At 37.3% G+C, this 14,203-nt stretch overlaps 2 protein-coding genes across 23 annotated transcripts in view; one reads left to right on the top strand and one right to left on the bottom strand.

Moving 5' to 3' along the window:
• Positions 1-8,974, top strand: part of LOC125767474 (uncharacterized) — a 90,629-nt gene extending 81,655 nt beyond the window's left edge. For 21 of the 22 annotated variants that reach the window (XM_049434140.1, XM_049434084.1, XM_049434228.1 and 18 more), the window contains one exon: positions 1-8,974. This exon is cut by the window's left edge and continues 2,007 nt beyond it. Coding sequence is in view for 1 of the 22 variants with exons in the window: in XM_049434261.1 (XP_049290218.1) it covers positions 2,553-2,559 (7 nt within the window). In the remaining 21 variants the exon portion in view is untranslated. The other variant, XM_049434261.1, reaches the window with a different exon arrangement.
• A 2,424-nt stretch (positions 8,975-11,398) lies between these two features.
• LOC125767605 (type-1 angiotensin II receptor-associated protein-like) lies at positions 11,399-13,872 on the bottom strand. Its single transcript, XM_049434379.1, has 3 exons — positions 13,496-13,872; positions 13,254-13,400; positions 11,399-13,169 (listed from the first exon to the last, which is right to left on the bottom strand). The coding sequence occupies exons 1-3, from the start codon at positions 13,538-13,540 to the stop codon at positions 12,882-12,884; spliced, it is 480 nt and encodes a 159-aa protein (XP_049290336.1). The 5' UTR covers positions 13,541-13,872; the 3' UTR covers positions 11,399-12,881.
• Between the last annotated feature and the right edge of the window lie 331 nt (positions 13,873-14,203).

Consider the following 14,203-nt stretch of genomic DNA (forward strand, 5'->3'; position numbering starts at 1 on the left):
CACGTTAGAACTGTTAGTGGCTAAATGGTGTATGTGTGTATAATGAATAAAATCGGCTCAAAGATGTGTGTAAGAATTCTAGACAGTGTCATAAACTGGTGCAAATGACGTTAGTGGCATCGTTAGTACAGGAGCAACCAAACATATGCACCCACACATATACATTAATCGAACGACTGCCGAAGGTGCGAAAGAGATATAGAAAACCGAGCAAAACGGCGATCGAATGGATTTGTTATAAAGTAAGACAATTAAGTAAAATAATTTCCTAATAACAAAACAGCACATACATGCGCCGGCACATTCTCTTAAGCATACTATCTAATTACTAAGTATAAAGCATAATGAGTAAGAAAACGAAACTCGAGCAGCAGATAACCGTAGATAAAAGCACTATTACTAAATAGGCAAGGAGAAAACGAAACAAAACAAACGTCTAAACGGTGCGAAAAGGGCAAACTGTACTACTGTAGCACATTCTACTCCAAGCAGGAGTTTATTCGCGAAGGAAATAAAAAACAAAAACCACAATAGACATGTACGAAAACATGAAGAAAGGATAACAAGTGGCAGTAAAAGAGAGAAAGAGAGAAGAAAAAAACAAGGTATCGCCATGAAGATGTTTGTTACATATTAGGGTAATAAATTTTTTTAACGAAATATTATATTCCAGAATGAACAGCGTGAGTTCTTATTAGCAGTTAGCACGAAGACGTAACACATAAGAGAGGAAACAAACAAAAAAAACGAAATTCGTACACAGCCAACAAATTTGAACGTACACAAAACAGCAACAAGATTTAGCAAAATGAGCAACAACAACAAAAAAACAAACATAAACTGTTAGTGTTGCTAACTTTGTCTAGTAAGTAATGGCGAAAAACAACAAAAAAGCAACAAAACAACAACAAAATATAGAAGAAAAAATGCGATCATGGAGCGTACATCGTTTAGCGTAAATTTTGCAAATTTCTTAAGGGAAGTAAATTGAAACTTAAAGGCGTACTTATTGTCTGTTGTATAGCATGGATAAATAGAAGTTGTTGAGCGCAAGAAGTAAACAAAATGGTAAATAAAAAAAAAGGTAAACGCATGAAAACAGACTAATATAAAATAAGAACAACCAATCTAGATAAATGAAGCAGATAGCAAAGGTGTATAAGAAACCAACGCAAGTAAGATAAATATAAGTATTGAGTAAAGGGTGTAATGAGTGAAACTAATGGAGATACTTTGCGACTACTCAGCACAGTTCACAATACGTCACAACAGGTTAATAGTATCGAAAGAGCAAACAAATATGGAAAACAAACCACAAAACATAGTAAACTATGCACGCACTCACCGACTCTCTAACACACACATACACACACACATTCGCACACGCGGTTTAAAAAAGTGTTGGATTATATGGAAGACTAGCGAGCGAGAGAGAGAGAGAGAGAGAGAGAGAGAAAGAGAGAGAGAGAGGGAGAGAGAGAATGACATAAAGAAAGAAAGGTCAGAACGATAATGATACTAGCATGCAAATATAACCAAAACACGAAGAAAAGTCGTACTTTAGAATAGAGAAGAAATTAAATTTGATAATTGACACACATTTAGCTAATTAATAAAATTGGTAGCTCCTAGACGATAAATAGATGGAAGAGGATTTATAGGCAACATTAGTAATAAATTAAATTAATAGCAAAAAGTGAAAGGAAACGACAAACGAGAACAAGCATATGTTTGTGTAAATTGCTGTGTGTGCGTACGTGTGTGTGTGAGATAAAAGAGAGAAAGAGAAAGAGAGAGATAGAGCAAACGAGTGAGAGAAAAATTGAACGTTGATGTGTGTGTGTTACATAATTTCGACAGGATCCCATACAGGGAGAAAGTTCTAATTATCATAGAAACAGACATTATTATTCGAAATTTGATTGAAGTCATATAATTGCGAAACAAAACAAAACCAATATAAACGTTTACGGCACACCCACAAACCGACGAGATACAGCAACGTACACGTGCTAGCTGTACGTTTCCTACGCGAAATACTAAGAGTAGGGCTATCGGTTGACAAGATCATATCTTCTTCTGTTCAGCGTGTCGAAAGTGTTTAGCGAATTAGGGCTTCATTCGTGAAATCGGATTAGTGTTGTTTTGACAATTATCTGCAAGCTATCACCCATCCGCATACGGTCACCAACAATTTCAACTGCTTCTACACATTCCTTTGCAATGTTTCTTACAACAAAAAAATACTCACACACACTGACAGTGAGCTAGATTGTTTCAGCTACGGGCAAACATGTTTACGTTTAATGCTTTTACGACACCGACTGACATTTGTATGACAGCCGATCGTTGCGGTCAACGGCGAACGTTTGAAGCGCTAGAGGACAGTATAACACTACCTGCAATGCATGCTGTTTCGATTGAAAGCTAATTTTTCACTTAGGCGTTTAAGATGCCGATACTACAGCACTACAAACCCTACCTTATAAACGAGGCTCCAAATATGCACGCCGACTAAACAATGCAAATACCACTCTTGTCTCTGTTTCAAGTACCTGAGCGGAACCGGCGTATCGGCTCTCAACACCTTGGCTACTCCCGATCGTCCCCAAGTATGGATCCACTTAAAAGGGCAAACGGGAAAGGAGATGAAGGCGTTGCGAAGAGTGAGATAGCACCTGAGCAGGGCTTTAAAGAATGCAAGATAGAATGGAATGGATGGCAAAGAAGAAAAAAACAACATACCGGAACGAACCAATAGAAACATAATGCACAAAACGAAATGGTTAGCAAAAACAAACAAGTGAGAGAAATGTTCCATTCAAAATTGATTGACAAAATGGAAGGTTATGGAAGGAACTAAGAGAGCACAAAAAAAGACTATTGAAAAGGTGAGATTGCAAAAAAAGCGGGCAAAGCGAAGAAATAACGCAGTGGGAAAGAAACAATGAACCTAATAATGAGACACAATATCTCAAAGACCTCGCTCTCTATCTCCCTACCGGTTCCCTACCGTTTGTTGTATTTTCTTCTTTATTTGTCATGTTTTTCGCATGTATGTCTCTTTTCACTATTTTCTCTTGCACTTCGTCAAGAGCGCTTTTCGTTTCCGTTATTTGTTTGTCTCTTGCCTTGCTATTCTAGGTTAATCTGGTTCATTTTTCATTTCTTATTATATTTATTCATCCTAACGATGGTTTCGGACTTGATTCCAATGTAATATAAATCGATTCACTATAACAAGCTAAATTGTACTTCATTTGTAGCACTTTGAAACAAGCATATTACATTACTTTAACAGAGAAACAGCAAATACAAAGAACAGACAGAAATAGGAAGAAAAGTATGAAAAATAAGAGTAACCACAAGCAAAAGTACATTTATACATTTCAACACATGGAAAACATTGGAATCCAAAATCCTCTCCCGCGTACAAAAGAGCAGCAAAAATATAGCAAATCGTTTCGTGTAAACGTCAATTTTGTATACAAATATCAACATAACATATATACACACACACACAAACATTTAAACAAAACACGGAAACTAAAAAAAGTTTTTCCACTCTGGTTCACGTTAAAGATGTCAATAAATCGGCTCACTACTATACACACATACAGACAAACACACAAAACCAACTATGCCATAGCAGTAGACGCGTGAAACGAAGCATTACACTTACAACAAAGCTCTCGCTGGTGTGCTACATGTACATAGTACATAGTACACATACGTCATCTACTAACGTTTCACATTCTCGTCACCTTCCTGGTGTAACGTTTAACTGTCTTGTTTTTGTGCACACTAGCATCCCTTTATCGATTAGCCGTGTGTATGAACGTGTCAAAATGTATAACTATTTTACGTACCGCTACACTTAACCGTCACGTTTAAGTGCTGTTCTTGAAGAATTGAATTGAAGTTGAAACGTTGTACCGCGCCTACCGATAGATGCTTGGCAGATGATTTGCGTACGAAATCGTTTGAACAACATCCGCTGTAATCTTGTATACACATATGAAAGTAAAACTTTGAGACAGATACGTACTGCGTACGATACCGCTGTCTTTAATCGCTAATATGTCAAATGTCAAAGTGCCAGCCATCTTTACACGCATAGGCTGTGTGTTGCCTCAGCTGTATTGACTGTTTGTTTTCGTGCGCAAAACGAACCACGTGAACCAAAGAAGCAAATGTTGAAAACAAAAAAAAACTATTGCAAGAAATGCGCCAGCTCGTTCTGAAGCGAATGCTAAAATAACAAACAAAGAAGCAAAAGCAAAACGGCAAAACCCAACAAAGATAGTTTAATTACGAATATAACAAAAACAAAACAAACGCTTCAATAGAGTAACAAGCTACGCAGAAGAAGATGCAGATAAGCGAACAAAACAATAAACTTAAACACAATACACGGTAATGGAATATATCAATTGAAGCGAAGCTCCTCCCCTAAACATTTCCTTCCCCTTTTCCTGAATTGAAGGTTAAGCGAACAAGAAAGGTTACATAAATGGCCGGCAAATGCAAATGTTGTAAATGACAGCAGAAGCGTCAACGTCAAAATGAGCACGTTAGTGAACAGGCAAACTAACGCACACGACCATGCATCAGTAATGAATGAATGATCACAGATAATGAATTCGTATATAATAAATCAAAATAGCATAATTCATCCAGTCATTATATAGAATGCGTAAATATAGAGCAAATGAGTGAAGAAACAGATGACATCAAACACACATACACACATAAACACACATACAGACGCAAGAATAAGAAGAAAAATTGTCGTAAACGTTATTCTAAATTAATTGTACATATTTGTCACTAGCGTCACTAGTTAACTAGGATTTAAGAAAAAATATAGTGCTGCTATGAAGCAACTTGCGTTAAATGGGACAGAAGCTAGCGAGACAAAACTAAACAGAAACAAAACTAACAAACAAACAAGAAAAAACTAAAAAAAAAAAATACAAATGATAACACCGAATTAGGCGTTTCATAATGGTAGTAGGACAAGTTGGACGGATAGAGTATTATGCATGAAAATAATTAACACATTCACACACCTAAATTTAGATGAGAATATACCCATTCCTCCCTCCTGATACACAACCACGCATCGACACATTTATTCATATGGACAGTAAGAAAAAAAAACACGCAGCGAAAAACTACATGAGAAAAAGGACGGATGTTGGGTTGTTAAGATAAGGAAACCGAATTAAACCCTTTTACCACATTAACAATTTGTTACTTATACTGCTGTACGTGTACGTGTTGTGTTTTGAACGTTGTAGAAATAGTATCAATTGTTTCGAAACATGTTTGTTTGTTGTTTTTTTTTTTTTGGGTAGGCAACAACGCTTTGCACGACATTATTCTGTTTAATTATGTCTGTGGTGCGAGCGCACCTAGATTATACAAATTAACGAATAAAAAAAACCTTTTACCCCTTGATTACATCAGATCAATGACAGTGATCTAAACCGGATGTCCTTACAGAATTCTTTGTAACAATGATTGCATACCTTTAGGAGTTGCAAATCACAAACACCATCTGGCAGAATGTCCAGTGGTGTCATTTGTGCTTGATTTTCTTTTTCTCACCACAATCGTGCTACATATAAGTTAATAAATTACGTGAAAAAATGCATACAACTGATTTACAATAATATATAACAGTGAACGTTTTGTTAAACTACTGTAAAATCAATCATTTACAAGCGTTGAAACTCAATCGCTACCAATGCGATCGTACCCATTGGATAAACGATCTCGATGAAACACACACACACCTACAGTCCGTACCATTAAACCTACCATGACGGACAGACAGAACAATCGAACATACATTGTTACGGGAATGCGGAACTGTACACAGGAATAAAAATAAATTAAACCAACAACTACAACAACAAAACACACACACGCATTAGCATAGATTGCAAAAAGGATTGACGGGACTAAACTATCTAAACTTCACAAATTCATAGTTACTGTGCTGCTGTAACCCATGTTGTCTACAAGCCAACTACACACATACAAACACATCAGAGGATACGAGTTACTATTACCTTCTCTGAAATTCACCAAAGTGCGAACATTTGTTGTCGCTTTGACTACGAACAACGCACACACAGGGTACAGTGTGCAGTCAGCAAACTGCAACACACTCGTACAGGGTGTGTGAGAAACAGTATTCGCCATTTGGCGTTTGTGTCACTGTCATTAAAAGCGAGACTGTTAGTAGACTCACACGCACACACATACAAACATATGTACAACTCTCCATGTACTTAGCATGGATGTAATAGTATTCCGTAGTAAATTCCAGTGCGTTTCAGATGACAGTACAGATACACATCAGAGATGACAGAGCGTTTTCTTTTACGGAAGGCGAGTTTAAGAGACCTTTCAACGATGGGATAAGACTATGATCGAGAGCGATTGTTGTTGTAGCACTAGAAAATAATATACACAACAACAACAACAACAGTTACAATAAACACACACTCAATAGAAGCAAGTTTCAAGTAAATCATGGCAGAATGAAATTCGAAGGAAACATAAACAGTGTAGATTAACAAAATGACATCGCGAGAAAAACAAATTGGCAACATAAAAAAATGGCGAACATTTCGTTTTATACATTTACGTTCCACTACTAAACAAATTTTATCTCGAATAACACAGAGCAAGCGTAAAACCAATAAAGCATAAAATTGTAAGAAAAAGAAAAAAAACACAAGAAGAAAAACTAACTCTCAACTCAACATTAGCCGGAAGAAGCTGTCATGAACCATACAGGAATTACAAACACATTCTAACGCATATGTGCACGATAGGGTTGATAAAAGGGATGAGGTGACTGGTCAGTTAGCCAAGGACTAACCTCTCATCGAATGGTAAAAAAATGTATTAAAATCACATACATTATGCAACGGTTATGTAAATATAGTATGCAAATGCGTCAGTGAAGCTGTTGAATGAAAGAGAACAGCACAACAACAAAATTACTTGCCAGGAATGATGCAACACTCGAGAAAATAGAACAAAGTCAACAATAAAGTAGCACAGAACTACAACAATAAGAAGCAAACTTGTGTGTGCATAACCTGCTAAATGAAAGGAAAAACCAAATAAACACACACACAGACATGGTAGGTTCTTAAACCTTCATCAGTCCACACACTGGAATGCACATTAAAACACACACTTACACCCACACACACACAACACGAAAAACCAAATACACAAGTGAAATGGTTTAGAAAATTTACTTCAGTTAAGCAAATGGTCACGTTAGCATCGCAGTAAAACATAAATGAAACCCCGTAGAAAAGGAGACTTAAACGCCGGTAAACGTCAAGAATGCACTAGCTTTTGAACAGTGAATATGGTAAAACTATAGCTCAAAGTTCCAAAACAAACAAAAGAAACACAATGACAAACGTGTTAAAAATAAACAAATCGACTTATGTACAGGCGGCGCCCGCGCCGGAAAATGATTAGAACGCAGTAGGAAAGGAAGAAAAAGAAATTTAAAAAAAAAACATACACACTCACACACATCGCTAGCACACTTACTGACTGACTAAAAGGAAATGAATTACCGAATCTACTCCGTTAGATTTCGCGTATCATGCACAAATTTGTAAAACTAAAAATAAAATGTCACACACACACACAAAACCGCCAAAACGTGTTTTATGTTTATCATATCGTCGTAAGGGAAAAATAAAACGAAGGTTAAAAAAACAACCACTTTACAAATTTCACATCAAAATAAACTTCCAAGCAACCCTTTCCTTGTCCTTCTCTCACACACACACATTGAAAAAGAATTCAAAAGGACAAAAAAACAGGAAAGGAAACCCGTTGTTCGTTCATACCAAGCTTGATAAAATTAAAGCAAATAAGATGAGAGCAGGAAAGAAAACGAAAGCCGACACGAAGCATGTTAATATGCGAGAAAGGAAAAGCAACACTGGAATAAAATAAAAACCACATCTTACATGATACTGCCGTTTTTTGGACAAACAAATAAAAAAAAACAACAAACACACACCTATATATATACAGCCACGTAAAGAAGAAAATGTGTAAGGAAACGGTCACATTTGTTACATTATTCCACTATGTGTCATATTATCTCCAATAATAAGTTTTACTCAGTGATTTCAACAGCAAACAGAAAACGTGGTTTTAAAAAAACAAACTGTAAACCAAAGCACATGATTACGAAAAAAAAAACAAAGGAAAACTGTACAACACAAGACATGCTCACACGCACACACTTACAGAATGAACAAACTGCAAAGCCGCATTAATGAGGTAGTAAAAGTGGAAAAGTGGAAAAGAAAACAATATCTCATAAATAATCGGATGAATGAAAAGATAAGTACACCCTAAACCTGCTGTAGTAGGAGAAATTTACAATTAGTAAAAACAGCAAGATACGTACGCACACACCAACACAATTCGAAACACACATAAGGAGCCGTTTCGCGTACGAAAGAAAAAAAATAAAGAAAAAAAACGAAAAACAAATATGAAACAATAGGAAGAAAAAAAATCCGTACACAATGTATACATATACTCTTTTACACGGACATACATTCACTGCGAAGAAAACATATACACAAAAACCATCTACATTACAGCAAAGAGAAGAAGAAAACGAAAGCAAAACAGCAAACATGGATGGTTTTGCGGTAGCGTGCGTGCAGCAATGGGAAGAAGCTGCAGCTAACACTCGTAATACATATAGGACAACAAGAAACACACACAGTCATACACAAAAACGCATGCACAAAATGGCAGAAGAAAATGTAGCAAACGAGCAAGTGAGGGGGAAAGATAGTGCAATGTGTCATCAGGGCACAGGACAAAGTGAACTTTGTGTTAATTTTTATAATTGAAAAATAAAATTACAGTTATTGAAGAAAAATTGTAACAAAAAAAACCATTGCGACGTGTTTGGGTTTGATTTGTTTGCACGAAACGTTTTCTATAGGATTGATGACGTACGGGTAAGTAATTCGCGTTTTTCCTATGCTCACTATTTTTCACGGTAAGTTTACGGTAAAGGGCGCAAACATCAACAAAAATGATTGGGCTGCGTGCGTTTAATCGATTGTGCGATGGTGGCTAGTCGCTACTCACCACTAGAGTGCGCTGATTGGGGCAACTTGGTGGAGTGGCTCATATCTTGCCAAATGATGGAAGCGGATTTTCATTTCAAATCTAAACAAAGTTACGATTTATATTAGTTAAGCGTTGCTTTGTACACAAATATATTATGAACTAAAAATGCTTGCAATGGTATTGGTAATAAAAAAAACAAAAACTTACAGATTGCAGTTATTAACTCGTATTACTATTAACGACAAGCGTACCACAGGATGGCCACTCAAATCAGGATTTTAGATGTTCGGTTTTCCCGGTTTTTTCCCGGTGATTTTCACAATTTTTCCGGGTTTTTTTGTGGTTCACTACACTTCCTTTCTCGGTTGTAAATAAACATTGCGCATTTTTCGAATAAAATTTAAATAAACTCTTCTAATTTTAAGTTAGTACAAGCCGTTGCCGTCCTGTTTTGGTGTTTTAAAGTTGACACAATTTCTTTAAAAAAATCAAATTTAGGAATTACGGGGACTTTAAGAAGTTCAATCAAAATGTTTTTAATTCACCATTAAATATAATAGGTATAAGGTTGGCTACATACGGGCCGCGGAAAACGCGTATAACTTTCATTGCCAAGCACTTCGGCTCGGCTCGGTTCGGTACGAGTCGGCTGCCAATAACGAAATGTCATCGGTACGCGGTACCGCGGAAACGCAAAATTGTTGAACATCAACAACTCTGCGGAACAGCCCCCGCGTTTGGAGCCGCGTCGATTTGACAGTTAAACTGTTATACAAGTATGGTATTGACAACACAAGTTATACGCGTTTTCCGCGGCTCGTATGTAGCCAGCCTAACATTATACTTTGATTGTGCTGGTTATTTATGAATTTAATTTAATACGAGACTCCTAAACAACGTATTAACATCCTAAAACTGTTAACTAAAAGTCAATGTTTCACGTGATGCTAATTTGTCAAGTGGGGCTAAATGAACCGAGCTATGGGGCAACGATGGCGGAACAATGCTTCAAAAGAATCGAAAAAAATTAGAGCTACATATCTTGGTATGCCATAAAGTTGCTAAAATGGATTAGGACTGGAAACATAAGATAATCACCGTGAAAACGCCGTGATAAAATGATTGCGAGGCGTTTTTCTAACCGGCAATAAAAGGGAGTTTAAAAAAAAATATGCAGAGTTTGACTTTAACCGATCCTTGACCAACCTGAGTGAGATTCTTCGTTTTCAAAGCAGTTAGTTCATAAGTCATATCCATTGTAACGTGCTTCCATCTTGTGAACCGCTCCTACGTAATGGTCACAGCTTTTTCACAAGCGTCGTGAAATGTTTTATCTTCCTATCTTTTGATGAACTACAGTAGAACATCGATTATCCGGGTTGCTCGGGTCCGAACTTACACCGGTTAATCGATTTCCACGGATAATAGTCGCTTGAATATCAAGGTCATTCATATATCTAGATAAGGCGTATATAGTATCTATACACTAGACTATGATGGTCCTTTTGATGTTAAAAATGATTCTGGATCAAGCAAGTTATTTACAAATAACAATTAAAATTTAGAACGTACAAAAAATCATTTCAAATATATCGTTTGGTGACGATTTTAATAATGTTAACCAAAATTACATCAGTACAAATGTTCACCACGGTTGAACAGCTGTCAATTTTGGGCGCACGGTTAATCCGCCCGCCGATTAATCCGCTCCCGGATAATCGACGTTCTACTGTATTCTAAATTGACTCAAAATTTTACAGAAATCTCTCTTCTTGGCTTTAACAACCTTACAGATCACGCCGGCCATTTCTGGCTTACTAGACTTATTTTACCACGTAGGCCGGATAGTCAGTCCTTGCTACGGGGGGACGGTCCGGATGGGATTTGAACCCGGTCCGGCCGTGTGGACCGGCGCCGTTTATCACATGGACCACCGGGACGCCCCCAAAAATTTATATTAATAAAAATATAAATATGGACAAAAATATCCTTTCTAAATTAAAAAAATCACCTTCCACACTAATCATTAACATGTTAACACATTAACATTAACAGCACGCACACGTCACGATGATACAAGATAATGCAAAACAGAAAACCGACAGTAGAGCTAAACTCTGTACTCTTTGCTTTAGAAATGAAACAATAAAATCTGCAAAACGATATCTGGATGCATTTGACAATTCGGACCGATGATGCTCTTATGAAGAACGGCATGCACTTTCGGTCCCTAAGAAAATGCTGATGTTGCTGATCTTATTCGAAAAGTCAAATTCTTTCTGGTATGTAACTGACCGCCAGATTCATCCGGTACGCTAAAGTAGAATCGATGCGGGCTAGTGCAAAACCTCGTAAAAACAAAGGAGTAACGAGCGAACTGCGGAAGCGCCAGCAGCTCGACGTGTGCACATCATTTGTGGCTTCCAACGTAAAGAGACAGAAGAAGACAAGATATGTGTGCTGGGAAGAACGTGAACGCACACCATACCCGAATAATAAACAACATTCAACATTCATGGTGATTGAAAATATTCTTCAGCAAAAATGGCCAGGCCGTTCTCTTTGAACTAAAAAAACTCTTCTAATTGTACACTTTGACGATAAATACGGTGTTACATGAAATAAAATTTTCCTGATTTTCCAGAGAAATTTCCAGTTTTTTCCCAGTCTAAAAAAATTCCCGGCTAATTTCCGGTTTTTCTGATTTCCCGGTTGAGCGGCCACCCTGTTACCAGAAGCCCAAGTGCATCTATGGACCGAGACGATTTACTAAACATTTCATCGAGTTCTAAGGCAATCCACAATAATGGAAAGGAATGAACTGTTATTACATGTTACAAGTTAAAACTCACGAATTCGGGACTTATAGTAAAGATTCATTTTCTTCGACACACTATGCATGCATTACAATGTTCAAAAGAAAAAAAATTTCGGATGGAAATTAATTACTAGTTGTTGTTTTTTTGTTAAATCGACGTATCGAGAAATAAGGGTTTTATCGTCTTAATCTAGATATAATTACAGTGCTTTATCCAGACGAGATTGACTTCCTTGTGATACCCATTGCTGACCTTACGGCCGGCGGTTCTTTTAAAATCTGTTCTTGCACCCATTCGAAAATATCTCTGCATTTATCAATATATTACGCGACACTGCAGTGCTAGTTGTTTTATCCAAATTAATATCCGTTAACTTAAAATATCTATAATGTTTGGAAAACATCTTTGCACAACAATAACAACTTTAGTTAATAAAATGGCATATTATTAAAAACAAAACCAATTGCTCACAACAAACTGTGTTAAAACCTGATAAGTAGAGTAGAAAAAGTAGAAGAAATTCTTACTTAGCTCCATATACATTAATAGAGTATCAAAATTAAATATGAAATAGTTTTAACTGCCGACAGTGAGCATTTGCAACCGGCCAACTCAAAGGAGATTGTGAACCGTTCGAGAAAGGTTTTTGAAAATTTTGATTCAATTGTATAATGTTCACAATTTTGTAACTCAGCCGCATATGAATAAAATCATTTAGATGGAACTAACATTACACGTGGGATGGTATGCGGGGATGGAACAGTGAAATTAACGCGTACCGTACTTCCTTTTACGCACCTGGCACGGTGTTTGAGCGATAAAACACAAATAAGATTCATTGTTTCATTATAGAAAAGTGCGATCGAGATTCGTTCGTGACACGGTGGGCGAAGGTGGATGGGATGGGGTTTACTTGAACATATTAACATTGACCTGCCCGTGTGACGGTGTCTGTTGGTGCGGTGCATCGATATCCTCGTAACTGGTCGGGTGTTCACCAACGCCGCCCGTACCATCGTACCCGAGGTCAAAGCTTCCGCCACGGTCAGAAAGTTCACGCTGCAACAACAGCAAGCTAAACGGCCGGATAACGAGATTGAGTATGGCGAACACGGCGGAAAAGATACCGTGCGACGGAAAGTACGAGATGATACCCATCAGATCGAAGAAAAAGCTAAACCCATTAATGACGGCACACTGTAAAATATGAACGCGGTTGTAAAGGAACACCATCGTAAACCGCATGCTGCAAAGTTACGCCGTGGGTGAGCAAAAACTTACGATTTGGACAGCGTCGATTGATTCGCGGCAATGTATTGCCCAGAACAGTGCTACCATGTAGAGCAGGTTGTAGAACAGATAAGCGGATGGCAACCAAGCGCTTCCGAGTGCAAGCACTATCAGAATGAAATGGACGAATGCTACCAGCTGTATGAAAACGATTAAAAAAAACAACAACAAAACAAGCACAATCAGATAAGCGTACAAAAAGCGTCGAGTTTTCGTGGGAAAAAAGTGCTTACCTTCAAACGCGTGTGCATTGAATTCATTGCTCGCTGAATATCCATAACCTACTGTGAATGATCGTACTCGTGCAGTGATGATTCAATGAAGGCAACACAAAGTATATCAAAGAACGCTCCCTTTTGCGTTCTAATGAGAATGGCTTCCTCAGCACCACGATAGCTGCAGCTCATGTACAACAGACATGAAGATTCCTTTGGAAAACAATCACAAAGCTACCACCAGTGGTGGCACTTTACAGGCTTCCCACAGTTAGCTCGATTGACCTGTATCAGATTTAACCACAAACCGGAGGTAGAAATAAGTCTTATTTTGGTGTTTTGAAAAACACTTGTTCGTTTGTTTAACATCGGCAGAAACAGCTGAACTGTCAAAGGGTTATAGTGATGGGCACGAAATGGAGCAGTAGTTCCGCAGCTATCCTATCCGAGATATTAATCCATTCTTTCTTTGTATGGTACAACATACAATTATGATTTATGTTGGTGAAATGCCTAATTATAAAGAGACAACAAAAATTTAAATTTAAGAAACTGTTCTCGATGTATAAATTCTAATTTATTTCCATTCAATGAATAATGTGAACACGAACTAATCCGGGTGAGATTACACTACAAGTTTGTACATGTCGGTTACCTTGCTGAAGAAAGCAATAAACGCTAACATGGAATATTGTTTATGGCGATGAAGTTCAAAAATAGCAACAA

The sequence above is a fragment of the Anopheles funestus genome, chromosome X (assembly GCF_943734845.2).
Source record: "Anopheles funestus chromosome X, idAnoFuneDA-416_04, whole genome shotgun sequence".
NCBI classification, from domain to species: domain Eukaryota; kingdom Metazoa; phylum Arthropoda; class Insecta; order Diptera; family Culicidae; genus Anopheles; species Anopheles funestus.

Coding starts and splice junctions, on each gene's coding strand:
- LOC125767605 (XM_049434379.1), bottom strand. CDS start 13,540: ATGGATATTCAGCGAGCAATGAATTCAATGCACACGCGTTTGAAG. Junction 13,401..13,495: donor CAATGCACACGCGTTTGAAG/GTAAGCACTTTT, acceptor GTTTTCATACAG/CTGGTAGCATTCGTCCATTT. Junction 13,170..13,253: donor CAATCGACGCTGTCCAAATC/GTAAGTTTTTGC, acceptor CATATTTTACAG/TGTGCCGTCATTAATGGGTT.